Below are 25,287 nucleotides of genomic sequence, written 5' to 3'. Positions count from 1 at the left end.
CCATCATTACAAGCTGAATGTCTTGTCACTGTCAAACGCCCCCCCCCAAAAAAAAAAAAAAAAAAAAAAAAAAAAGGCCTATCTCTCTACTGGAGCAGAATTCAACTGCCGGACTTGGCACTGGACGCCACCAAGTGGAAAAAACATGGAGCTCGAATAAAACTGGGTTCCTGGCCACACAGTTCAGGAGCTAAGATCCAAGAGGGAACGCCACAGCGAGCATTGTCTGGACGAGACTCTGCTGGCCCTGCTTGACGCCTCTGCTAGGAGTGCTAGAACGGGCAATGGCTAAGGCTCCACTCCTGACCCACCAGCCTTGAGGAAATTGGAAGCAGAAAAAAAGACTGAGGTTGAGGAAGAGAACGGATCTGCTTACCCTAGACCCACTCACCACGTCCGAGAAAACCTCATGCACTTACAGCTTGCTGACCCGGCTTGCTGCAGCTCAGGGTGTTAGGATTCCTGCAGCTCCGCGCCACTCCCACTTAGCTTCTCTGGATAGCTTGGTTTCCCCAACCGCGGTGAATTGGCGTCGCACCACAATGACGTAAGTCCTCGCCGTCTCGCCCGGCGCTCCCTGTTGCGCGTGCGCACTACGTCCCTATGGCATGCGCGAGGCGGCGGCTGGGCACCGCCATTTTGGCCGGAGGCCGTAGGAACACGTTGTGCCGCTGAGAAGTGACGGCAAGAACTGACTTGGCCTCTGTGCTCCCCTCCGCAAGGGGATCATTGTCTCCAGGTAAGTGAATAGCGCAGAGGACTTTTGCCGTTAGCTGCAGTTTGCCACGATTTAAAGATTGTAGGGACGTTCTCCAAGAATCTTTGGTTAGGCCTCAGGTGACGGCAGCAGCGCGTGGCAGCCGGCTCGGGTGGGATGGGACAGCTGGAACTGCCGGAACGCGGGTGCCGGCGAGGGCTTGGAGGCACGTCGCGCTTCCGCTCCAGCTGACCTGGTTCTCCGCCGCTGTTGCTCTCCACCCCTGCCAGAGGCTACGAGAATGGACCTAGATGCCATCTCAACGATCGAATTTTCACCGCTTCCACTCTCCCTTTACCCCGCTTCTACCTTAGAGCTGAACCTTCTAGAGAGGAAGGCACTTTCAGAATTTACAGCATCCGTCCTAGTACACCCTCCCCTTCCCTGGTACAGTAAAATGGATACATTTTCACATATGCATATTTGATTATGGGAAGTTGTGGCTTTTTCCACGGTTTGGTGATTATGGAACGAGTCATGGCATCTTGCCGCCATGAAGTTGAATACTTGTCCACTCCCAGTCTTTACAGAAATGACGGCCAAACGTCGCTCTACTTTTGTGTAAGAGCAACGTGTATTCTACTGTAACTCGTGTTATCCCTCGTAATCTCCCAATTGAACGAACGTCTATTTAGCTTTTTTGGTGCGCATTTATAGCATTTGACACTTTTTCTCTTGGTGACTTTTCCCTATTCCCCTTTATTATATCTTAAACTCCCTGACATATTGAGTGTTATCTTTATTCACAATGCCTTTATTTTCCTTTTAATGATTCAACACTGTAGGCACGACGGCCAAAGCTGATTTCCATAAACTACATACACCTCTATTTTTCTCGGGTTTTTTTGTGGTTAAATCAATAAGATTGAGAACTTTCAAAACAATGTTTTGTTTTTCTTTTACCCTCTCTTCCACAGGACTGCTAACTAGGCATTTATGATGTGGCATTTGTGTTGAAGGCCTCAGTACATTTGTCCCATGTACTGACAATATTCATTCTATACCAACTGCCTGACAATGATGCTAAAAGTTTTTTTTTTCTTTAGTTAAAAATCTTGTTCTCCATATAAAAAAAAAATTTTTTTAGGAAGAACATTTAATATAATGCTGGGGGCAGGGCAAGAAAACTATTAATTTAGTGTCCCTTCTAAATGTCTTCAGTTTAAGACTTTGAAGTCAGAGTTGTGCACCACTCCCAACTTAGGTGTTTTATAAGACTAATAACCTACAATAATCATAGGTTAGAATATTTCACATGATAGTAAGCATCATTCGTTAACAATTGTCTTTTAAATGCTTTCACACAATATAGTAATTTTGGTCTTAAACTGCAGATGCTTTTCTTTTATGCTTCACTTTCTTTTTTCCTCCCAATTCCAAGGGAAAATTGACAGTGAGGTTCATGATTTGAGTACCTCTTTTGAACACAGTTTTTCAGATCTCAAACATCTTCAAGTCCCTCTTCGATCCCAGGAATCTGTGACCGTGCTTTTCCCCTCCAAGCTTTACTGTGTTGTATCTTTCTCATTGAAAAAGAAAATGGGAACCCGCTTCTTCCCCAATTCTTAAAACTAATATAGAAATTGAGTTAATGGTGTTTCCACAGTTAATTAACAGTTCTACAAAGAGTCTTTTTCTTAAATGCATTATATCACTGTTTGTGTCAGCTTATTCACCATTTTTGGTATGTTTTTACTTTTCTATAAAAATTGTTTCTTACAGTCACTTGTTTTTTTAAAATGGTTTGAAATATTATGTAAAACATTTTAGTAGTTTGGCATAAATAAGATTTAATTAAAGCAATTTTATGATAAAGGATTTATTCCCAAGAGGAGAATTTATTATACTTATTAACCAGGTAATTTGTATGGTGTCCAGGTTTATTTTAATAGCTAATTAAAGAATCTTCAGTTTTTAGGGAGTTGTCACTTCCAGAATGATGGCTTTTTTTGCAGCATTTCAAAAATCATTTTAATTTTTTCTTCTAATCTTTATGATACCCGAAAGTTTTTAAAGAGGTAGAGCAAACCTATTAGTTAATATAACTTTGTTTATAACAAATATTTAGCCTCCTTTTAGGTGATTTTTTCTTTTTTTTTTTTTTTAGTGTATATTTTAGTGGATAACTATCACTATGAAATACTGGTAACTTGCAAGATTTCTGAAGTTACTAAAAGCTGTAGAAAAATTATTTAAATTTCTCATTCATTTACATGTATCAGCTCCTATGTGCTGGGCACTGGTCCAGCCACTGTGATGAACACATGGACAAAAATCCCTGTCCTCATGATGGAGTACATTCTACTTGTGGAGAGAAAAATATTGTCTGTGTGTAGAGAGAGAGAATATATATATACATATATATACACACACACACACACACACACACGTATATATACAAATACACACAATAAATATGTACATATATGTATACATATATATGAAATATATGCTTTTATAGTAGAAAGTTAAGAAGAATAAAAGTAGAGAAGAGGGACAGAAAGGCAGCTTGGTTTATTTTTTGGTAATATAGCTAGAGAAGGCTCACCGAGAAATAAACATTGAAGACTTAAAGGAGTGAGCCATGCAGCTCACCCTGGGGAATAGCATTACAGGCAGAGGGAAAAGAAAATGCCAATGCCATGAAGCGCGAACATGTCTGGCATGTGCTAAAAACAGCAAGGAACCAATGTGGCTGGAGCAAAATGAACAGCTAGAGTAGTTGGAGATGATATCAGAAAATTAGACCGATCAATGCCTTATTGGTTATTTTAAGGACTTTGGCTTTTATTCAGAGTGAGTAGGGAGGCCATTGCAAGATTTTAAGTAGAAGAGTGACATGAATTGGCTTATACTTTTAAGAAGATCATCCTAGCTCCTGTATTGAGAGTGAACTGTCAAGGATTGGAGTATAAGGAGTTAAGAGCAGAAGCAAAGAGATCTGTTGGGAAGCAGTTAAGAGTAATGGCCTGACAGACTGTTTTGATGGAATGATAGGCACTAAAACTTGGAATGGATTCTGAGAAAATACATAGAAATTTGAAACACTGATTATAGGCAACTCTTTCAAGTAGTCTTGCTATAAAAGGAAGGAGAAATAAAGCAATGAGGGGAGATGGGGTCAGATAATAGAGTGAATGCTGATGGAAATAAGGCAGTGGAAAGAGTAATTGATGATGCGAAAGACAGGAGGAAGAATTGTTGGAACATTCTCCTTAACATGTCTTTTAGCGTGCAAATGGATTAGCTCTGGAAATACATATAGTGTGATTGCTGGTTGGCATAAGAGTTCTCTTGAGATTATACTGATCAGCATGGCTTTGTTTTTTCTCTACCCATTTTCAGCTCTATGTGTGCAGGTGAAGAATTGCATTTAACGAGGATTGTAATTAAGGGTATAAATGATTGACAGTGGAATTTTGAGTATGGAGGCAAATGAAACTACAGAGGGCTGAGGGACAGTGGAAATGTAGTAGAATCAAGAGTTATTGATAGTAAGTCTGAGAAATGGGGGGATTCAAAGGGTTGTTGGAGTGTTGAATATGAGAGGGGCGAGCTGAAAACGTAGGAGTGGTGGTTGGAGAATGGGGTATTTGAAAGGGAGCTTATGGGAGGATTGTAATTATTGGTAATGACAAGGTCAGAAGGTTGACCAAAGGAATGAGTGGCTGAGGTAGGGTGAAATACAAGATCATTGGAGGTTAATGAACTGAGAGGACTATTAATGGAAGAATCATCTACGAATATATTGAAATCACCAAGAATTATGACTGGAGTTGTAAAAGAGAGTGAAAGTTAGCCAAGATCTGAAATTCTCAAAGAATGAGAGGGAGTGATCTGATGGTCAGTGAATGACAAAAGCAGTTGGGTGCTCTGAGAGGCAGAAGTCGAATTTTTTAGTGAGGAGAGAGAGAATAACAGTCTGGGGGCAACAAGACCTCTTATCCCCCTCCAAGCCTAATGATATCGAGCTTTGTGAGAAATACTTGAGAGGTCTACAAAGGGAAGCAGTCTGTCAGGGAAAAAAAAAGGATTGAGGATCACAGTCATTGATAGAAAAAGCCAGCAGAATGTCTTTGTTAACCGATAGTCTTTTGGCTTTAGGTTCTTTCATTACATACTGGAGAAAAAAACTGGAGTATTAAGGTACTTTTTGGAATTATTCAATCACCATTCTTAGAAAATTAATGTCTGTCTCTAAGCCCAATATTGTAAAAGATTTTTAAGTTCACTTTGACCTTAGCTTTGTAATTGATGGCACTGTTAAATATCAAAACTTAAAAAAGCTTTAAAAGTAAACACAGTCTGTACATACAGTTACCTGGTCCCCTTTTCATTTCAGTGCTGTTAGCATAAAATTCATCTTGGCCATGTTGCAAATTCCTAGTGAAATACAGTTTTTACTTTTTCTAGTTGATGAACATGGTGGTCAGAACCTTAGTAATTATTTGCCATTTTCATCAGTAGTGTCGTTATAGTTAGATAAGACATAAAGTAATGCTCAGTTTAAGGGAAGGAGTAAACTTCTTTATCATATGTATTAGTTTTCATGTCAGGTCTTTCTGTTCTATTTTATTCATACTCTGGCATCAGTATTAATTACTAAGGCCTTACATCATTTTTTTTTATCTGCCAAGTATAGTTTCCCCCCATTCTCCTTGCTCTTTTTCAGTTTTCTTGGCTGTTACTACTATTCTTTATGCATAAAAGCTTTAGCTTTGGTTTCTCTGGTTTATTTATTTATTTGCCCTTGAGATTGGAGTAAATGTATAAATTCAAGAAAAGTTGAAATCTTTGATGTGAACTATTATCTATTATAAAAACTGATACAACATGTCATTGTATTTATTCAGGTCTTCTTTGTTTTTCAGCGGTATTTTGAAAGTTTCCTCACATGTGTATATATCTTCTTGATTCCTGTATCTTTTTTTGTGACTTGAAAATAATGTTTTTATGAATTTTTTGATTAATGGTATATATGTAAATCTTTGTTTTCCCAGCCTTTCTAAATTATGTTATTACTTTTCACTAGGTTTTTTTTTAAGAGTTCCAGACAATTATATCTGAATATGGTGATAATGTATTTAACTTTTATGCCTATGACTTATTTCTCTTAATCGATTACATCGACTATGCCATAATTATGTTAATTTTTCTTTAATAGAAGAGCTGGATATTCTTTCTTACTTAGAATTATGGCGGATAAATTAACGAGAATTTCTATTGTCAACCATGACAAATGTAAACCTAAGAAATGTCGGCAGGAGTGCAAAAAGAGTTGCCCTGTGGTTCGAATGGGTAAGCTGATCTGTGCACCATTTAAAGATAAGAGATTTTAAAAGAAATAAATGAGCTTCATAATTCTCTAGGCTTTAGCCATTAGTTTATTTGAAATGTAAAGATAAGACCAGATTTTGTTCTAAATTTTCTTTTATTATGACTAAATGATTGTTTCTTTAATTATAGAATAAAGTATTAATATCAGTATTTTCTAAAGCTTATTGAATGTAAAATCAGACCAGAGTTCAAGTTACTAAGATTCTTACTATTCTACAAAATCCTGTAATTACTTTAACTCATGGAGAAAGGAAGGCCAGTATGTTTGTGTTTGATAATATTCTCACTTTAAAATGCAAGAATGAAGAGCTTAATAAGAATTACTGTTCGTGAGGCTTTGCTACATATTCAAGATTAAATAAATTATAGCAATTCAGAATTGATTAGTTTTTGGTAGTCTTTAAGGGCTGTGTTAAAAGTAATTGTTACTTTAATTGTACTAGTGAGGTACTAGCTTACTGTATCTTGAAAGAAACTTTAGATGTCATCTATTATAGTCTGCCACGCAGTTCAGAAATTCCATTGTTAATATCCTTGATACCAAATTTATTTTGTGTATACATTAGATGACTACATACCTCTCAGAGCTTCACTGATCCAGCTAACATATTTCATTCTTTTCTCTGATATACATTGCCATTTCCAAGGCATATTTTGTGACTTACATATTCAGGTCAGTCAACTTAAAAATAAAACTCATTTAGGCTCTACCACAATTTTACTAGCATATTTTCTTCCTCGGTAATAAAATAAACATTTAGAGTCATCTCTCTGTTGCTTGACAAGAGTATTTATGTAAATAATAAATTCAGAAATCTTTCCCCACAACACACTGATTTAAGATACTGAATTTTCTGTGTGGCCTTTGTTTTTGAAAATCTGCTTCTGTGTGGAACTTTGGAATCAAATTGCCTAAATAACAATGTTTGGAAAATTGGAATGTCAGAAAAAAATAGCTTAATTCTATCTTTTCCTTTGCCAGGAAAATTATGCATTGAAGTTACACCCCAGAGCAAAATAGCATGGATTTCTGAAACTCTTTGTATTGGTTGTGGTATTTGTATTAAGGTAAGTGATATTTATTTCTCTGATCAAATTTATAACCTAAAAATGAAATCAAAATTATTAATACATTATAACTGTTTTTAAAGAGGTGAAATATAAAGCATTGAGTAAAGAATATAAATTTAAGAAAATTGTATTCTTATGTAAATAATCTAATATTGTTGCTTTTTTAATTAAACCACCCAAATTTAAAGTGATCCTTGCCATACTCAATTTTGTAAAGCCATTTCCAACCAAAATTAATTTCTCATTTTCACCCTTTTATGAGAAGGACATTCTCTAACATATCTTCAGCAGAAATTTTTGGAAATATGAATACAAAAAAATATGAGTCATATGGCAGACATTTTCAAATCTGAAATGCACACAGCCCAAATTTTTCAATTTAACCTAATTTTTAAGTGCTGCTCCCGCTGTATTATACATTCTTCTGTCGTTGGGTTTATTTCAATAGGATAGTTTTTCAATTAGTTTTTGTTGCATTGAATAGTTTGATTAGGGTTTTTGACTTAAGAATGATGAATTTCCAACTTTAGTTCATAAAAGATATTTAGGAGCCAATGGATGAAGTTCTTAATTTAGATTTTTTTTTGTTCTTAGGTAATATATGTTAAAAAGGACCTTACCAGAATATGTGTGCCACCCTGTTACTCATTCTAATAATATTTATATGTATTTTACATTGGTTTCTGAATCTTTAGCTAAGTATCCAGAAAAATTTTCGTGGTACTGAAAGCATTTTCCCTTGTTTTGAAAATATAAGGAAGAAACACTTCTTTCAGCAAATACTTACTAATCTCTTATTATATGCCTGCGGATGTCCTGGGTGCTGGAAATCTGATTTTGAACAATATATTATTCACTCTATGCAGAAAGAACACTATTTTCTTTCTTCACTGCTATAGAAAAATTAGGTTCCAAAATTTGGGGTATGCAATTCAGTGGCTGAAAAGATACTAATGTGATGAGTCTGTTTGGAAGTGGGGGTAGTATATACCACTGAACACTAAGATACTTATAATGCACCTCATATATGAACAGTGCGGATATTTTTTCCTTGTAGTTTTAGAGAATTTTAAATTACTTGCAACCTGTGAGCATTTTATATATATTGATGGAATAAAGAGAATTCTGTAAATGGATGTAATTCCATTGGCAAAAAAAATTTCATATAAAGAATCAATAGTTTTAGTTAGAGGATGTTAATTTTTTTGTTTTGTTTTGCCTGTGTTCCTGTGACTTATAAAATGTGAATTCAATGAAATCTTTATATACAGAGACTTTTTAATTGGTCTCTGAGCTCATTGAACAGTTCTGCTAAACAGATATCTATTCTGAGATTATACTCTTTGGAGGTACTTTTTTTAAATTTTCTGTACTTCTGAGAAATTTTTCTAGCCACATTACCACTCTTAAATAACCTTCCCATTCATGTCGTTCTTATTCTTGATGGTCATTTATCTAATTGATAGTCAGCTGTTACTTGAATAAGTTTTTCCATGAATAAGCCTTTTTAATGAGAATTTACTCAGTTGGAATATGAAGTATCTTATTTTCATATGAGATGGTTAAAAATCACAGCAGAAAGACATTAATCCCTGATCTATGCAAATGTTACACTAGCTATCGGTGGGACATGAAAATGGACCAAAAAAGGTACAATCCGTGAGCTTAAAGAACTTTTCAGGGTAGAAAAGGATGTGTACAAAGACAGGAGGAAGGAGGAAGAGGGAAGGCTTCTATTGTGGGCTGAATATGCAGTCATATAGTACTCAGGAATCATGTTTCATCTTGCGTCTTAGCCTTCTGTTATCTAATAATGTACAAAACAAACGCGAAACCTCAAGTTCTGTAAGATTTTCAAAAAGTATCAAACACATTAAATGACTAGGATTATGGCAGTCACTAAGGGGAACACAAAGTTAATTAATATGATTCTCTACCTTCAAGGAACTTATTTTTAAGTAAATAAGAAAAACAATATTTTATATCTTTGTGCAACTCCCACATTTGGAAGCTTGGTTATACAAAATTTTTAATCTATCCATTTTAGTCATGTGTATACTTCCGAAAAGTAACAAAAAATTCTTTACTTTAAATAACAGAAATGCCCCTTTGGCGCCTTATCAATTGTCAATTTACCAAGCAACTTGGAAAAAGAAACAACACATCGATATTGTGCCAATGCCTTCAAACTTCACAGGTATATTTTCAAGTCCTCTTTACTTCAGTCAAGAGTAAAATAAAATACATTTTGGAATTTTCAGAGAAATGCAAAATTGGAAAAAAGTTGTATTATACATTCACTAAAGAGAAATAAAATATTGTAATATGCAGAATCATGTTGTATATGTCAGTGGTTTATTCTGGCTAAATTAGAATTACCTGGGGGTCTTTTTAAAACTGCTAATGCCCAGGTTTCAGCCCAGTTGAATTACATCATTTCTCTGGATGAAGAGTCTGGACCTCAGTAAGTTGAAAAAGCTCCCAGATGATTCTAAGACACAACTGAGGTTGAGAGTCATTTTTGTTAATAATACGCTTATTCCCAAAATAACTTTTAAGGAAATTTGTCTTTGATTTAATTTATCTGTTAATCTCATGATCTACGGAGAATATTACTCTGAACTTGGACATGCATTGTTAAATCACAGGAGTACTTTGAGATTTTTAATCTGCTGAACCCTAATATACTGAACTTGGGAGTGTAGATTGAACTAATAAAAAGGTATTTCTCAACCTGCCAGCTTTAAGGGGCCTACTGCATCAGGGAGAATGAAGTGGAAAATTTCTGGTTGATGTGGCACTTCTCTCCTTGTAAGTAAATGGCAGGCAAAAAAAAAGTGTGAGGTTGCACCTGCTATGTAATTTTTTACCAAAGCATTTTTGTTTTAAACTGAGCCTTAGATGTAAAGAATTGTTACTTTAGAACAGACTGAATGAAAATTGAATGTATAAAACTTGGAGTAATATTGTCATAGATACATTTCTAACAATTAACAGTTTAATCTTGGCTGGATTTTTTTCTAATAGCCAATAATATCTGGCATATATCTCTTAGCTTAATGGATGTGTGTGGCGTGCAAGTGCATTAAAATACATCATTTCTGATATGTAGCTTTTTCTACCTAAGTCTGAGTTTTATTATTTTTGTATACTTAATGACAGGTTGCCTATCCCTCGTCCAGGTGAAGTTTTGGGATTAGTTGGAACTAATGGTATTGGAAAGTCAACTGCTTTAAAAATTTTAGCAGGAAAACAAAAGCCAAACCTTGGAAAGTATGATGTATGTATTACTACCTTATAAAAATGAGTATATAGGTCGGTTTTATGAGGCTAAAGGAGAGTGTGTGTGATTTTTTTTTTCCCCAAGATTATTCATGGAATTAATGCTGAGAAACTATATACAAATGAAACTCCTTTTTTTTTTTTTTTAAATCTGTTGATGCTGCTTAACTGATTATGCTGAGCTTCTTTAAACTGTTATGAGTTGGTATGTCTTGATTTGAAATTTAATCCACTTCAATCTTAAGATTGTTAGAAGCCAGAAGTATTCTGTTTGGATATATGTTCTATTTTGTGTAATAGTCACCCTCTTGCAGTTGTATCATTAAATTAAATTCAGATCATTATACATGTATTTCTAGGATCCACCTGATTGGCAAGAAATTTTGACTTACTTCCGTGGATCTGAATTGCAAAATTACTTTACCAAGATTCTAGAAGATGACCTAAAAGCTATTATCAAACCTCAGTATGTAGACCAGATTCCCAAGGCTGCAAAGGTCAGTTGCTTTTTAGGAGGGACTTATGTTTTATAGATATTGATAAAAGATATATCAAATTCAACTTGTTTTACTTTGTAACTAATATTGAAAGAAATAGTAATAACTGTTTTTGGTATATTATGACAGGGGACAGTGGGTTCTATTTTGGATAGAAAGGATGAAACAAAGACACAAGCAATTGTATGTCAACAGCTGGGTAAGTGTTTTCTTGTGTATGTGTTTTAGTAGGCCTTGAACTTAACTCATAGATAGATATCTTTATATGGATTACTAAAATAAATGGAGAAATCTCTAGTACTAGTCTTATTTACTTTTTGTTAACATAATCTTCAAATGAAATATTCAAACGCAGAATGACATGCAATATATATTTTGCTTAGAAGAGGTGAAATAAAATATATAATGTTAAACACAATGTTTCCATGTTCTTTGTAGATTTAACTCATCTAAAAGAACGAAATGTGGAAGATCTTTCAGGAGGAGAATTGCAGAGATTTGCTTGTGCTGTTGTTTGCATACAGAAAGCTGATATGTAGGTTAATTTATACCTTTTTTATGTCTCAGTCCTTATTTTAGAGTTGTTATTTGTAATGCTGCTAATAAAGCAGTGATTTTGAGAGAAATTAATAGAAGTAGTATACGATTTTAATTTTGAGGTAAGATGTTGAAGCAATTGTACATCTATTGCCCATTCTATTAGTTCTGCGGGAGGAAAAACTTATTTATTTAGATAAGTACTTTACAATTTATGGGTTCCAGACCTTTTCAATGTAAAGTAAGTTGTTTATTATTTACTCTCTCGATTCATAAGAGGAATAATTTTTAAGACAAATTATTCAAAGCCAGCAAGTTTTTTTAAGTATCTCAAGTAGAACTTGAGGTCTTTTAAGTTATTTAAATTAGAATGGCGCGTGCCATGTGAGAGCGAGAGGAGAAGTGAAAAGGGCAAGTTTCCTTCCTCCATTCTCTTGCCTCTCTTCTCCCAGATACTAACTGCTCTCATCTTCCACATTTCTCCTCTGTCATCTGAAACAACTAGCTCTTGTCCACAAAGTATTCTGTAGTTCCGTGCACTGCCCTCTTTTCCAAAATCTATTTGCTCTAATGCAAGTGACTTTAGCTAATCAAGACAAGAGTAAAGGTCTCTGAATTACCTCAGAGTATATCAGAATATTTTTCATGAGAAGTTAACAACTTGTAAGTTAGCCGAATCTGGGAGTCTGTCCCCAGACTTGATATGCAGTCCTGCTTTTCATAATTTCTTTTCTTCTACTTCTGAACAGAATATAGAAGTTTTTACCATGATGGGGGACTCCTCATTAGGATACGGGGGGATTTTTGTTGTTAAATTGGAAATTATATTACAGTGCTTTAAAATAAAATGCAAGATATGACTATGTCATATTTGTCTTTTAAATTATTATATTTGCTTTTCTTATTCATAGTTTCATGTTTGATGAACCTTCTAGTTACCTAGATGTCAAGCAGCGTTTAAAGGCTGCTATTACTATACGATCTCTAATAAATCCAGATAGGTGAGTACAGATTTGGCATATGTCTTTGTTATTTTGTTTGGCAAGTTTTTCGGATTTCTGAAGATTAAACACTGAGACCATCAGTGTCATTACATGTGCATGTTTTCCATTTGGGTTATTTGAGCTACCACTTAGTTTCCTCTGTCTAGAACAGAGGTTCTTAATACAAGATTCATTTACTACCATGCTCATTTGCAGGGCACTAGGAATGCTTTGAAATGATAAGCAAATTCTGGCATATATGAATGGATTTCTGGGAAGCAGATCCTTAGCTTTTACCAGATCCTCAAATAAATGTGTCATTCAAACACAGAAATAGTAGAACATTATATGGGTCACTAGAATAATTCTAGGTGTTCAGGGTCTTACCAAGCACAAGAGTTCTTAACTTCTGTTAAATAATCACAACACCCTGTATTAATGAGGTGGTTTTGTAGTTTGCACAGTTTTAAATCTTCTCTCATTTGAGCTTCATAGTAATCTTCTAAATTAGACTATTCAGGTGGTATTTTCATTTGCAGATGCAGAATTTTAAGGTCAGAAAAGCTAATTACTTATTCTAGGTTACAGATTTACTACATGGCAAAGCCATGACTAGAACCCTGGGGTATTTTTCTGTACATTTTCTTTGCCTCTCCTTAGTGACTGATTTAATACACAGCTAATCTTACAAGAAAGCAAGAGAAATCCCTAGGGATCAGAAACCAAAAAAAGAATTTTAAATTAAAGAGAAGAGACAAGAACATGGCTTTCTAGAGGGTCTCTCTAATAGATCTGGGGCTTTAACAACCTCTTGTGGGGATGAAGCAAGCCCTTGTATTGGATTATGACACATAAAATGCCAGGACTCTCAGAGGACTGCTTGCTCAGCAAAAGGGCAAGCACATGAAGATTTCGAGGAAGCATATATCTGTCACTCACTGAGCTCGCAGGGAGTAGAGGGATGGCTCCCCTTCAAATCTATTCATGGACCAGCAACTCACATGAATATGGAATTAAAATTTATATAATCAGGAGAGTAAGAACCTTCCACGGTAAGAAAGTAAAATAATAAGAGGGTCCTAGAATCTTTAGTCTGTGGTACCTTAGCAGAAGCAAATAGAAAACCACTCAACCCCAGTTACACAGATTCCTACAGGTTAAGATTCATGAGCTCAAATCTAGGGTTATAGATGACAGGAGGAAACCATCCACAAACGAGTCAGTAGGCACAACAGACAGCAAGATTAGACCTTCAGGAAATTTCAGGCGATTTATCAAAGAGACTATAAATAATATTTAAAATAATTAAAAGCATAAACAAAGGATTCAAAAACTCTGAAAATATCACAGTACAAAAAATAGGTAAATGTTCAAAAAACTCAAATCTAGAAATATAGTCATAACATTGAAAACTCACCGGACAGATTAAACAGGTTAGAGACAACTGAAAAGAGCATTAGAAACTCGAACAGTTAATCTGAGCAAGTTTCCAGAATACAGCAGAGAGAGATTGAGATTGAAATCCATAAAGAAGGTTCAGAGACATGGAGAATGGAATGAGGAGACTATTTATGTATATTTTAATAGAAGTCTGAAAAATAAAGCCAAGAAAAGATCATGGCTGAGAATTTTTCAGAACTGAGAAATTTGACTTCTTAGTTTCAAGAAGCAAATGATCCACATACTTTGAAGTGAAACTGAGACTATAAGTTATAAAGAAAGAATCTTCGTTGGGTCAAGTAGTAGCCATAATTTTCACTTCATACATAGGCCTCGACATTATGATAGGCTTTTTGGGGAATGTAAGAGTATGAAATGTAGCCCCAGTGTTTAAGGACTTCACTGTCTGGTAAAGAAAAGATTCCACAAGCAGTTAGGTCAGCAGTTCTAAACTCCAGCTCTTTTTTATCAGATATTTTTATACCCCTTTATTATACTGAAATGAAAGTCATATACCTTCACAGTTAATTTTTTTATTATTATTAATAGAACGAAAAGAGTGATTTACAACCAGGTAGCATATACGTCAGTTAGTATATGTTCAGGCAAATCACTACAGTCTTATATTGTGAAAGGGTAGAAACCTTAATTATAATAAGGATACATGTCAAAACAGATTAGTCCGACAAAGTGAAGGAAATGATTGAGTTAGACTTTTCACAAATGTATTAGGTCTTAGAGTTAAAATAATCTGTAGTGATAGATTGATAAAAAGTTAGGGGATATATATCTGCATCCTGACTACTTAAATCTCATAATTGTTTCTGCTTTGTGAAGTTTCTTTAAAAATACATTCTTTATAGCAAAGCATTTATTTCATATATCCATAAACTATTTCATGTTAACTGTTTCTTTTAGTTTAGGAAAACGATGTGAAATAGAAACATTGATAATGAATCTTATTTAATGGCTTTTGTTTAATATGGTCTTTACACTTAATTTTTTTTAAATATATATTTTCCTGAAATTTACACTAGTAAAAAAGTTATGTAGCAATAATAATCATAGTTTTAATTTTATTATATATGTTATGTTTCATTTAAAAATTTGTATTTACTTTCAGATATATCATTGTGGTGGAACATGATCTAAGTGTGTTAGACTATCTCTCTGACTTCATCTGCTGTTTATATGGCGTACCAAGTGCTTACGGTGTTGTCACTATGCCTTTTAGTGTAAGAGAAGGTAACTTGAAAAACTTTACAATGCTTTTTTTTATTTTAATGCTTAGAAAATGTATTGTTGATATTAAGTAGTTCTATGTCACTCTGTTATTTATCTAAAATTTTGTTCTTATGGAATTTAATCACTCGACAAAATGTATTTATAAGGTTATATACATCAGTTATACAAAACATTTCTTTTTGGAGAATTTTCTGTTGGGGAAGGTAGAAATGCTCCATCAGTTTTTTTATTTATTTGCTATATTAAAGTTTTATTTTTTGGCTTCTTACCGCATCATTGTAGTGTTTATCATCTTCAACTTTATCTTTGACAGGCCAGCACCAGTAGCGAAACACTTAAAATTTATTTAGTGCTCATCTCGTTTTCATGTTTCAAATTTATGTGTATCCTAAGTTCATAGAACTAAGAATGAAAGTCTTAATAAGGTAATTTAGTAAGTATATTCAAATAAGAGAGTTTAGTAGACATATTATAGTTTAATAAGTGACTAAAATCTAATAAAATATTGTAGTAAGTATATTTTAATGTATTCCTTCTACTTTCAGGAAAAAGGGACTTTCTGGCCTCTCTTTTCTGTGTGTGTCTCTTCCCTCCCTAAGCAAGTTGGACAAAAGTAAAAACTAGCCCACCACTTAAGTGGCTCCTGACACAAATACCAGTGCACTCACTCCATCCAGTACGCCTTTTTCCTTTTAATTTCTTTCCCATTTCCTTTCACTGCTTTCTTGCTTTTATATTGCATCATACACTTGGCCTAAATAGGCTATCGTAGCTTTTTTAATTTTTAAAAAGTACATACTTAAGATTTGGGGAAGGGATTGCTATTACTTATTATTTTCTTGTACATTGAGATAAATAGATACATATTTTAAGGAAAAATTTGTGAGATTGCCCAGTTCTGTTTCCAGTAGTCTTAAGAGATATCAAATAAACTTATTAATTATGTTTTATTTGCCTCAGCAAGTATTTATTGAGTCCCTCTCTATTCCATATAGTAGTAACAGTTGTAGAATCTTGTTAATGGTGTGGATATCTGGCAGTCTTCATTTTTCTATTTATAAATGCCATGTCTGAAGGCTATGCCATTGGCAAAATGGTTCCCGGTGAGGTTTTTAATGTACCTCTTCTGTTAAAACAATTCAAGTAACAAACCACTTAATCATTCTGCTTTCTTTTAACATACTGAAAGTAAGACAGTATATGTAAAAGCTCTCTCTGAACTGTAAAGGCGGTTAGGGCTTGGACTCATTTTTAAATTAACGACAATGTAAAGGCTAAGTTAACTTAATGCTTTTTGCTAAAGGTCACTTATTTCTCTGAGCCTTCATTTCCTTACCTGATAAATTATGCACTCGGACTAAATGGTTCTTTCAAGTTTGTTTTTATTTAATCTTTGGTATTAATCTTTAACCTCACATATATAGTTTTCAAATAGTTGAAGATTTTAAAAATGCTGCTCTTGGCAGAATAAATATATCCATTTGTCCTGTCAGCAAATATTTATTGAACCACTTATATTCTAAGCTGAGGATACAGGACCCCCGATGTGGCTCTCAGTTTCAAACGAAATGAATAACGTTCTTAGACTTTCTTTCAAGACTTCCAAAATTTCTTTTACATATAGGAAACACTGAAAAACATCTTTTCAATGCTTCCTGAATAATGCAGTTTTTCATTTCTGTGTGTCTGCCGTTATAGAACTTTAGTATGGAGGGCATCTTGTGAATAATATGTTAATTTACTTTCAGTTATTAAACTTTGTTTAGATAATGGTGTTTACCTTTGTATAGTGAAGCAAAAAAAATCAAATGAAGTTCATTATAAATTTCTTGGAACCTACAAAAATAATTGGAAAGAAAATGCACTACATTGTAACTTTTAGTACATGATTGGTCATTTGAAAACATATGCGCATAATTTAAATTATTTAAAAAATGATTCCCCAAACTATTTCATATTATTTTGTCAATCTATGAAAATATCCTATTTTTACTACTTGTCATTTTTAGAGAAAAAATGTGTAGTTTTTAAACACAGCAGACGTGGCATCATATGCTGTTGCATAAAACCTCATGGAAAAAACCTTATATAAAAATCACATCATAATGAAAAGATGTGCTTCATATCTGTATATACATGGGCACATATATATGCATGAATTATGTAAACTTGCATTAGATACAGTGAAACACCATGTTGTCACTGCATGGTATAAATCCACAAAAATTTAAAATCTATGCTTAGATTGCTCCGAAGAGAACCTGGGGTTTGGGCTTTTATGTAGTAATTTTTTGCTCTGAAAAAAATATAGTCTTTAATTATCTTTACTAATCTATTGTCAATGACTTTTCAACAGGCATAAACATTTTTTTGGATGGCTACGTTCCAACAGAAAATTTGAGATTCAGAGATGCATCACTTGTTTTTAAAGTGGCTGAGACAGCAAATGAAGAGGAGGTTAAAAAGATGTGTATGTATAAATATCCCGGAATGAAGAAAAAGATGGGAGAGTTTGAGCTAGCAATTGTAGCTGGAGAGTTCACAGATTCTGAAATTATGGTAATGTTGGGAGAAAATGGTAAGTTTTCCTTATTTTGTGATATTTGAAAGTCTCTTCTGTTTACCTAGTAACTTAGTTTTAACTACTCCATGGAAAACTTGGACTTGGTTATAGGTCTGGGACCTGGATTGAATCGTACATTTCTCAGTATAGTTCACATTTTCTAACATTGTATGATTTAACCTCAGTGTCATTCAGTCAAGTTCATATTTCTTATTTTGTTTCATAACCTTCAGTAAAAATACAGTTTTTTTAAGCTGTTTTTTCTATGTATAAATTGAAAGGGCATTGATTCATCTTGGAAACTGACTAGGAAAGATAAATTGGTAATTCAGAAGTAATCTAGTTTAAATGCACTTTTATTTGGAGCTTTTCTTATTTTAAATTCAAAATAGTCTTTCTTTGTAAATAATTATATTATCAGCATCGTTTAATATTAGATTGTCATAAATATAATTATGAAATGAATTTGAGTACCAAATATTTGGCATTGCTTTTATGATTTTAAAAAAAATTGAAGTGTATGTACTTACGACTTACAAAACTGTAGAAGAAAAATTTTTTTATAAGACTGCTGCAATTTATCAGTCTTTAGTTAATGGAAGAATTTTGAGCTGGGTCGCAATTAAATAGTTCATGGAAATGGACTTCATGATGATATCAATCATAAGATAGTACTATAGTATCTTAATAAATTGTGTGTATTGATATTTTAACTAAATATGTCTTTTAAAAAATAACTCGTCTTACACCTTATAGGTCTACCATTTATTTAAATGGTCATTATAAGCTTTAACTAGTTTATATTCCTCCTAATTAGTTTAGAATGATACTTGAGAAGGTGAATCATGAAAGTTTAAGGTTTTTTTTTTATATAACCTTTAGAATTCAGTAGTGTCAGTGTGGTTATCTTAAAACTAATTTCTCCATTAAAGTCTAGTAGTACATTTGGAGTAAATCTACTCCAAATGTGAAGCATCTTTTAGGACTGATTGTTGTGTGTTATGTTGCCAGGGACTGGTAAAACAACCTTTATCAGAATGCTCGCTGGAAGACTGAAACCCGATGAAGGAGGTACTGTTGTGATATTGAGTCTTTTTGTTCTACATTGAAAACTGCCCAGATCTTTAAAGTTTACTGTGTCTTATTTATTTGCATTATTTTGCAGGAGAAGTACCTGTTCTAAATGTCAGTTATAAGCCACAGAAAATCAGTCCCAAATCAACTGTGAGTTTTATTGTTATTTGAGTATTAAAGTTTGTGCCCATATGCACACACATACATACATATCTATAACTTTAATCTTTCACTATATCAGAATTCTTCTCTAAATTAGTTTCTGTATAGTTTTATCAAAAGTGGCTAAAGAATTTATTAAGACTACAGTCTTTTATTCATTTCCACTACTAGGAAAATGCTTTTAAAATGTGATTGGCATCTTTTCCCAAAATAAACCTTTAAAAACCTAATGTGTTTTGTGCTGCAAATGGCACCATCAAGAAAGTAAAAAGACCACCCACAGGATAGGAGAAAATATTTGCAAATTATGATCTAATAAGGTACTTGTATTCAGAATATATAAAGCGCTCTCACCGCTCAGATTAAAAATGGGTAAAGAATTCGAATAGACGTTTTTTCCTGTAAGCACAGGAAGAGATACTCAGCATGATTAGTCATTAAGGAAATGCAAATTTAAACCACAAGGAGATAACCACTTCACACCCACTGGGATGACCTAAATCAAAAAGACAGTAACGAGTATTGATAAAATGTAGAGATAAGGAACTTCATACATTGCTGGTGGGAATGTAAAATGGTAGAGCCACTTTGAAAAATCTCAGACAATTAAACATACTTACATGTGAAACAGCATTTCCACTCCTAGATATATACCGAAGGGACATGAAGACTATCTCAACACAAAAACTTGCGTACAAATACATTATTTATAATAGCCAAAATGTGGAAAATGATCCAAATGTCCATCAGCTGATGAATCGATATTTATATCTATAAAATCTAATGTTGTTCAGCCATAAAAAGAAATAAAATACTGATATATGTTACAACATGGATGAACCTTGAAAACATGGAGACTAATCTCCTTTAGTTTGTGTGGGCGTAATGAACTTCTTAACTACAGTGTCTACACTCAGTACCTCCACACTCACTTTGTCAGGCAGGCATATTTGAAATGGCTTAGCTTACAGTAAAAATTTTGTCATTGATACTTTCTGATAAACTTACCTTTTAAGTTCTCAGATTCAGCCCTCCTGAAAAAAACAAGCAATAAACATCATAAGATTCACCTCTATCATGCATTTTGTGTTATCTTACTGATTATGTAAGGTTACTTGATACCTACATTGCCCTTTAGAATTATTCCTATTCAAATGATTTCTCCCCTGAAACATTCATTCACTAGTTTCATATTTTAAAATTACTGTTTTATTTGTTGGACATGATGGATTTTTAATTTAAAAATCTTAAAACATGCAATAGATGATGGATAAACATAAAAATACCTGTTGGTGGCAAATTGATATGCTTTTGCTCTGGAACAATTTATAATTACAGTAGCTCTATACTGAAATAAAATGTCAATACTTTTTCCATTAAAAACAGGGAAGTGTTCGACAGTTACTACATGAAAAGATAAGAGATGCTTACACTCATCCACAATTTGTGACTGATGTAATGAAGCCTCTACAAATTGAAAACATCATCGATCAAGAGGTACTCTAATTTTTTTATTTTATTATTTTAAACTGGATGTCTCTACATGGTTTGCCAAACTTCTTCTCCAAATAGGTGCAGACGTTATCTGGTGGGGAGCTGCAGCGAGTGGCTTTAGCTCTTTGTTTGGGCAAACCTGCTGATGTCTATTTAATTGATGAACCATCTGCGTATTTGGATTCTGAGCAAAGATTGATGGCAGCTCGAGTTGTCAAACGGTAACGTCCTGCTCATAAGAGTATTACTTTTGGATTATATGTACAGACATGCAACGTGCTGAATATAGCATTTGAATATTTGATGATATAAAACTATAAAAGATTTCTTCAAAATTTTGTTTTAGTTTTATACTCCATGCTAAGAAGACAGCCTTCGTTGTGGAGCATGACTTCATCATGGCCACCTATCTGGCAGATCGGGTCATTGTCTTTGATGGTGTTCCATCTAAGAACACAGTTGCAAACAGGTAAGACTGCTTTCTAAAATATGCAACACTAAGTTCTAACAATCAGAAAATATTATTTAAATTTTTCCAATAAGCTTATAAACCTTACTCATACCATTTTAATTTTTAAGAAAGAGCGAGCCAGAAACTTTAGAAATGACTGACTCCCAGAGTATCCATATCAAATACTGGATGAGACCAGGTAGAATAGTAGTTTTTAGACTAATTTCTTATAATTAAGAAAAATATTAAAAAGTAATAATAATTTCTTATATTTCTGGTACTAAACCCATATGGTAGTGATTGGAATTAATGATATTCAACCATTTATATAGGTTGATATTCAACCTATAAAAACATCAATTTCATATGATTGCAACATAATGTTTTCTGGTATTAGAAATTGAGGAATGGAGTTGCTGTTTGAATAATTCACCCAAGAAATAAAACTACTTTACAGAGCTTCTTCCCAGAATTCCTTTTTTTTTCCACTTTAAATTTGTATATTTTTTATCGAGAATTACATATTTCTTTGAGAGTAAGGGAAATTCCTAGACGATATAAAGCTTATTTATTCAAATAATGGTGCTCCCCCTCTGTATTTACAAAGTGCTTAAAACGTTTCACATGTATAATGTCACTTGGCATGATTGAAGAATTTTGGATGAAGATGATGAATAAATCATAGGAATTTTAAAAGGAGTTCTTATTACTGAAAACCATGATGTTGTTCAAATTCCCTCCAGTGCTGAATTTCTAACATTCATATTATCTTTTCTGTTCAATTCTCTTCTCCCCTAAAAATGTCAGATTTGAAATTCTGTACTCTCCTAACTTTTGTTTTGCTAAAGTAGTACTTTCTTCTTAAATGTTTCTTTTTCCATATCAGAAACAGGTTAAACTGTGTTTGTTTTTACACAAGAATGTTATCACCAAACTATATAGTCCAAGCAGACATTTCTGAACATAGAGTTTATAATATGCTGTGATTATTTTGTTATCCAGAAGACTGATGATTGGGGAATTAGAGGGAACAGTGATTCTTGATATTCTGTATCCCAAAAAAGTAGTTAAATTTAGAGGGTAAATCTTAATCACAATTGAGCTTATTTTTCCCTTAGTCCTCAAACGCTTTTGGCTGGCATGAATAAATTTTTGTCTCAGCTTGAAATTACATTCAGAAGAGATCCAAACAACTATAGGCCAAGAATAAACAAACTCAATTCAATTAAGGTATGTAGAAAAACTATCTTAAATCATGGATAACGTTTCAGTGTAAATAATTGAATGGCATGTTTCTCAATGGAAAGCTGTTACATTAATTATTAAATCTGAGACTCATGTTTTTCACATTTTACTGTCTAATTGCATACTTGTCTTATAGGCAGCAATTATGACATAGCTACCATTGCTGACTTGTACCCACTGTTCTACGATCTGCGTTGTTTAATTGCCATTTAAAATGCCTTCAGATTATACTAATTTACTATTAAAATAAGTTGTTATGAATATCTTAATTTCTCATGTATATTTTTTATGTATGCACAAGAGCAACATGATTAAAATGTGTATTTTAAGAATCTAAACAAGCTCCTTCAAGTGAGCATAAAATTCTAAACAATGGAAAAACATTTTGTCAGTTTAATTGGCAGTGCTTTTCTTTGTGATACATAAAATAATTGTGCACTCTACACTTGATGTAGTCTGTGAAATATGGTTTGTTTTTAGAAGGCAGTAATCTCTTGGTCGCTTAAAAAAAGAAAAAGTGAATAAACTCTAGGAAAACTATTTCTGTGTTTTTAGTATCCCCTGCAGCGCCTACTTAAAATGCTGCTTACATTTCATCGTCCTCTAGCCGTCATCCGAAATGGAAGCTTTACAAGTATATTACACAACCTAGCAGTTACTAGGTTGTTTTCATGTTTGTACTCCTCTAGCTTTGCTACTAAACTGTGAGCTCTTGGAAGGCAAAGACAAGGCCATCGTACACATCATGTATTCTTAAGCACCTAACGATTTTTGGATGCCTTTAGCTTTCACTATATATTTCGTTTATAAATGATTTGTTATTCTCTGGCCAGGATAATGAAATGACAAATTCTGACTTAAAAGTGAAAAGTTTTTTTCAGTTTGAAAAGCATATTAAGCAGAAAAGAGGAACTAAATTCTAGAACACTTATTATGCACGGCATAATTTTCCTAAACATTTTTCCTGGAGCATTATGAATACTTCATATTGTCATTTTCTTTTGTAGAAACTCACGGTTCAGTCTCCAGATACACCTGTTCATCATTTGTCTGTGCCCAGTCATCTTAGACAGTCATACTTTAACCTTAGTAAGGGAACAGCTAGGCGAGTATGGGGATAGATTATAACTGGCCAGTTGGTAAATGGTACTGATAAAAATTTGTACATATTTTATTTAATAGGCAGTTCTCAAACTGACGACAGTATGGACTTTTTGGACCAGGAGCTTAAAGTTAAAATAAAATGGAATTTAATAGTTTTCCTGGAAACAGTATTTTATATAGCAAAATTTTATATATGTTAGGCAGTTTATATAAAGGGGCTTTGCCTGAGGTGAACCAAGGGAGGTATTCTGGTAATAGGGCTGGGTAGCAGAGGGTACATCTTGCCTATAAGTAGTGAACCTAGGAATGTCTAGAAGCAGACAGTATATCTAGAGGAGGCTGTACACTATAAACGTCACTAAGTAATACTGTGAGTGAAAGACTCCCCCTACATACAGGAGAATGGTGTTGACCTTTGTGCTTCTCTATTTTATTTTTTAGGATGTAGAACAAAAGAAGAGTGGAAACTACTTTTTCTTGGATGATTAGACTGAATCTGAGAATACTGATGAACCATTTATTAAAAGAAACATTTGAGATTTGTCATGTAAAACTTTAATCAGGTTTTATGCCCCACATACTCCAGAGCCTGAAGTATAATTTACTTAATGTAACATCAGAAGACAGTTGTGTTGTAAATTGTAGCCTGAACACAGAAAATGCCACTTTTCTGTTCTTGATAAGGCCCTTTTTGTGCATAACATTCTAAAATTGAGACATTTTAAGCTATACTAATTACCACCAAATTTTATGGTGAATGGGAAATTTTTCAATAGGTGTATTATATTCATGTACCAAATGCTGACCAGTGTTGCCCCCTTTTTAAAATCTTGGAAAAGGTTTCTGTACTTACGTGGTTTGCCAAGTGTGCCAGTGTAATGAAACTGCCCTTATTTTAAAAGCCGGTCGAAGACTCCACTGATGAAATTTGATAAATAAACATCAGGATTATATGTTATCTGTTTTCAGTCTTTGCACTTATATTATCAGTGTGTTTAGACCTTCAGAGGAAGATTATCTACTACAAAACAACACTGTTTTGTTTACAATGTTTTTGGTGCTTTTGAATCTTATCAAAAATCATTTTAATATCCCTCCCACCCCCACCAAGGGAAAAAACCGAACTTTATTCTGAATTACTCTATTCTGTAATTCTCAAGGTCATGTCATTATTTAAACATACATTTATATAATCACTGATTAAGATTTAGAAAAAAGCATTTTCTCTTAAAAGTGCAGGCTCAAAATCTTTAGAGTTGGTGCCTAAGCACCTGTGTATTTTTAAATTCCACAATTTCTGATGGGCCAGGACTATGAGCCACTTATCTGAAGGCAACATTACTGCAAACAAGTTTCCAGATAGCAATACAGATGGTACCAAATATATTCATTTCTGTTTGGATATAGAGGACATTATCTAAATCTATTTGACTTTTTTTTTGTGTTTTGGATAGTGTATAGCAAGAGTTCTAAAAACTTACCCGTCTCTTGAGTTCCTCAGTTTGAACAATGGGATACCTGTAGTATGAAACCACTTTCAGCTATACTTCTGACTAATGAATTAACTGGAACTAACATGCTCCAAGTGAGCAGAAAAGTTTACTTAATAAATTAATGGGGCAAGCAAAATAGGAAAAATTAGAAATTATTGAACAGACTTTTAGAGCTCCTTGAAACAATAGCAGCTTTGATTAATATGCAAACAGTGGATAAAAAGTATGGTTTAACTGGGCTCCATTAGGCCTTTAAAAATTTAATGTAATCCATAAATACATGTTTGTTGTGAAAAATTCAAATACACATAAATATATGAAATAAAAGGTTATGATCTCCCTTCACATTACTCTCCCAAAGGTTACCAGTGTTTGCATTTAATATATAGCCTTTCGTGCTTTTCTTTCTGTGCACTTACCTAAGTGTGAATATGTAAAAGGTTTGTTTTGTACATAAATGGAATTATACTGAAATTAGTGCCTATTTTTAAGGATAGGTTAAATTTGTGAATGATTATTTCAAATATATTGAATAAAATAAGCCAAACACTA

The 25,287-nt window shown here is 33.6% G+C and overlaps 2 protein-coding genes across 7 annotated transcripts in view; one reads left to right on the top strand and one right to left on the bottom strand.

Moving 5' to 3' along the window:
- Positions 1-570, bottom strand: part of ANAPC10 (anaphase promoting complex subunit 10) — a 271,547-nt gene extending 270,977 nt beyond the window's left edge. For 2 of the 5 annotated variants that reach the window (XM_011359429.2, XM_023530241.1), the window contains exon 1: positions 420-570. The gene's annotated coding sequence lies outside the window, so the exon portion shown is untranslated. Of the gene's footprint in view, positions 1-376 lie in introns of all 5 variants that reach the window. The other 3 variants (XM_011359425.2, XM_011359427.2, XM_011359426.2) reach the window with 3 other exon arrangements.
- Positions 571-584: 14 nt separating this feature from the next.
- On the top strand, positions 585-25,287 carry ABCE1 (ATP binding cassette subfamily E member 1). 2 transcript variants are annotated; one of them, XM_011359424.2, is made up of 19 exons: positions 606-739; positions 4,862-4,903; positions 5,922-6,055; positions 7,077-7,162; positions 9,265-9,362; positions 10,328-10,445; positions 10,807-10,944; positions 11,074-11,143; positions 11,383-11,479; positions 12,393-12,482; positions 15,028-15,149; positions 17,506-17,727; positions 18,724-18,783; positions 18,878-18,936; positions 20,335-20,445; positions 20,521-20,663; positions 20,789-20,911; positions 22,012-22,123; positions 23,684-24,200. In XM_011359424.2, exons 3-19 carry the CDS (start codon positions 5,953-5,955, stop codon positions 23,729-23,731), a joined length of 1,800 nt encoding a protein of 599 aa, XP_011357726.1. In that variant the 5' UTR covers positions 606-739; positions 4,862-4,903; positions 5,922-5,952; the 3' UTR covers positions 23,732-24,200. The 2 variants fall into 2 exon arrangements, with proteins under 2 accessions (XP_011357725.1, XP_011357726.1); XM_011359423.2 differs by lacking the exon at positions 4,862-4,903 and having other exon boundaries at positions 585-739; positions 23,684-25,287.

Source organism: Pteropus vampyrus, unplaced genomic scaffold, assembly GCF_000151845.1.
Source record: "Pteropus vampyrus isolate Shadow unplaced genomic scaffold, Pvam_2.0 Scaffold47, whole genome shotgun sequence".
In the NCBI taxonomy this organism is placed as follows: Eukaryota; Metazoa; Chordata; class Mammalia; order Chiroptera; family Pteropodidae; genus Pteropus; species Pteropus vampyrus.
This window is presented reverse-complemented; position numbering and strand designations above follow the sequence as displayed.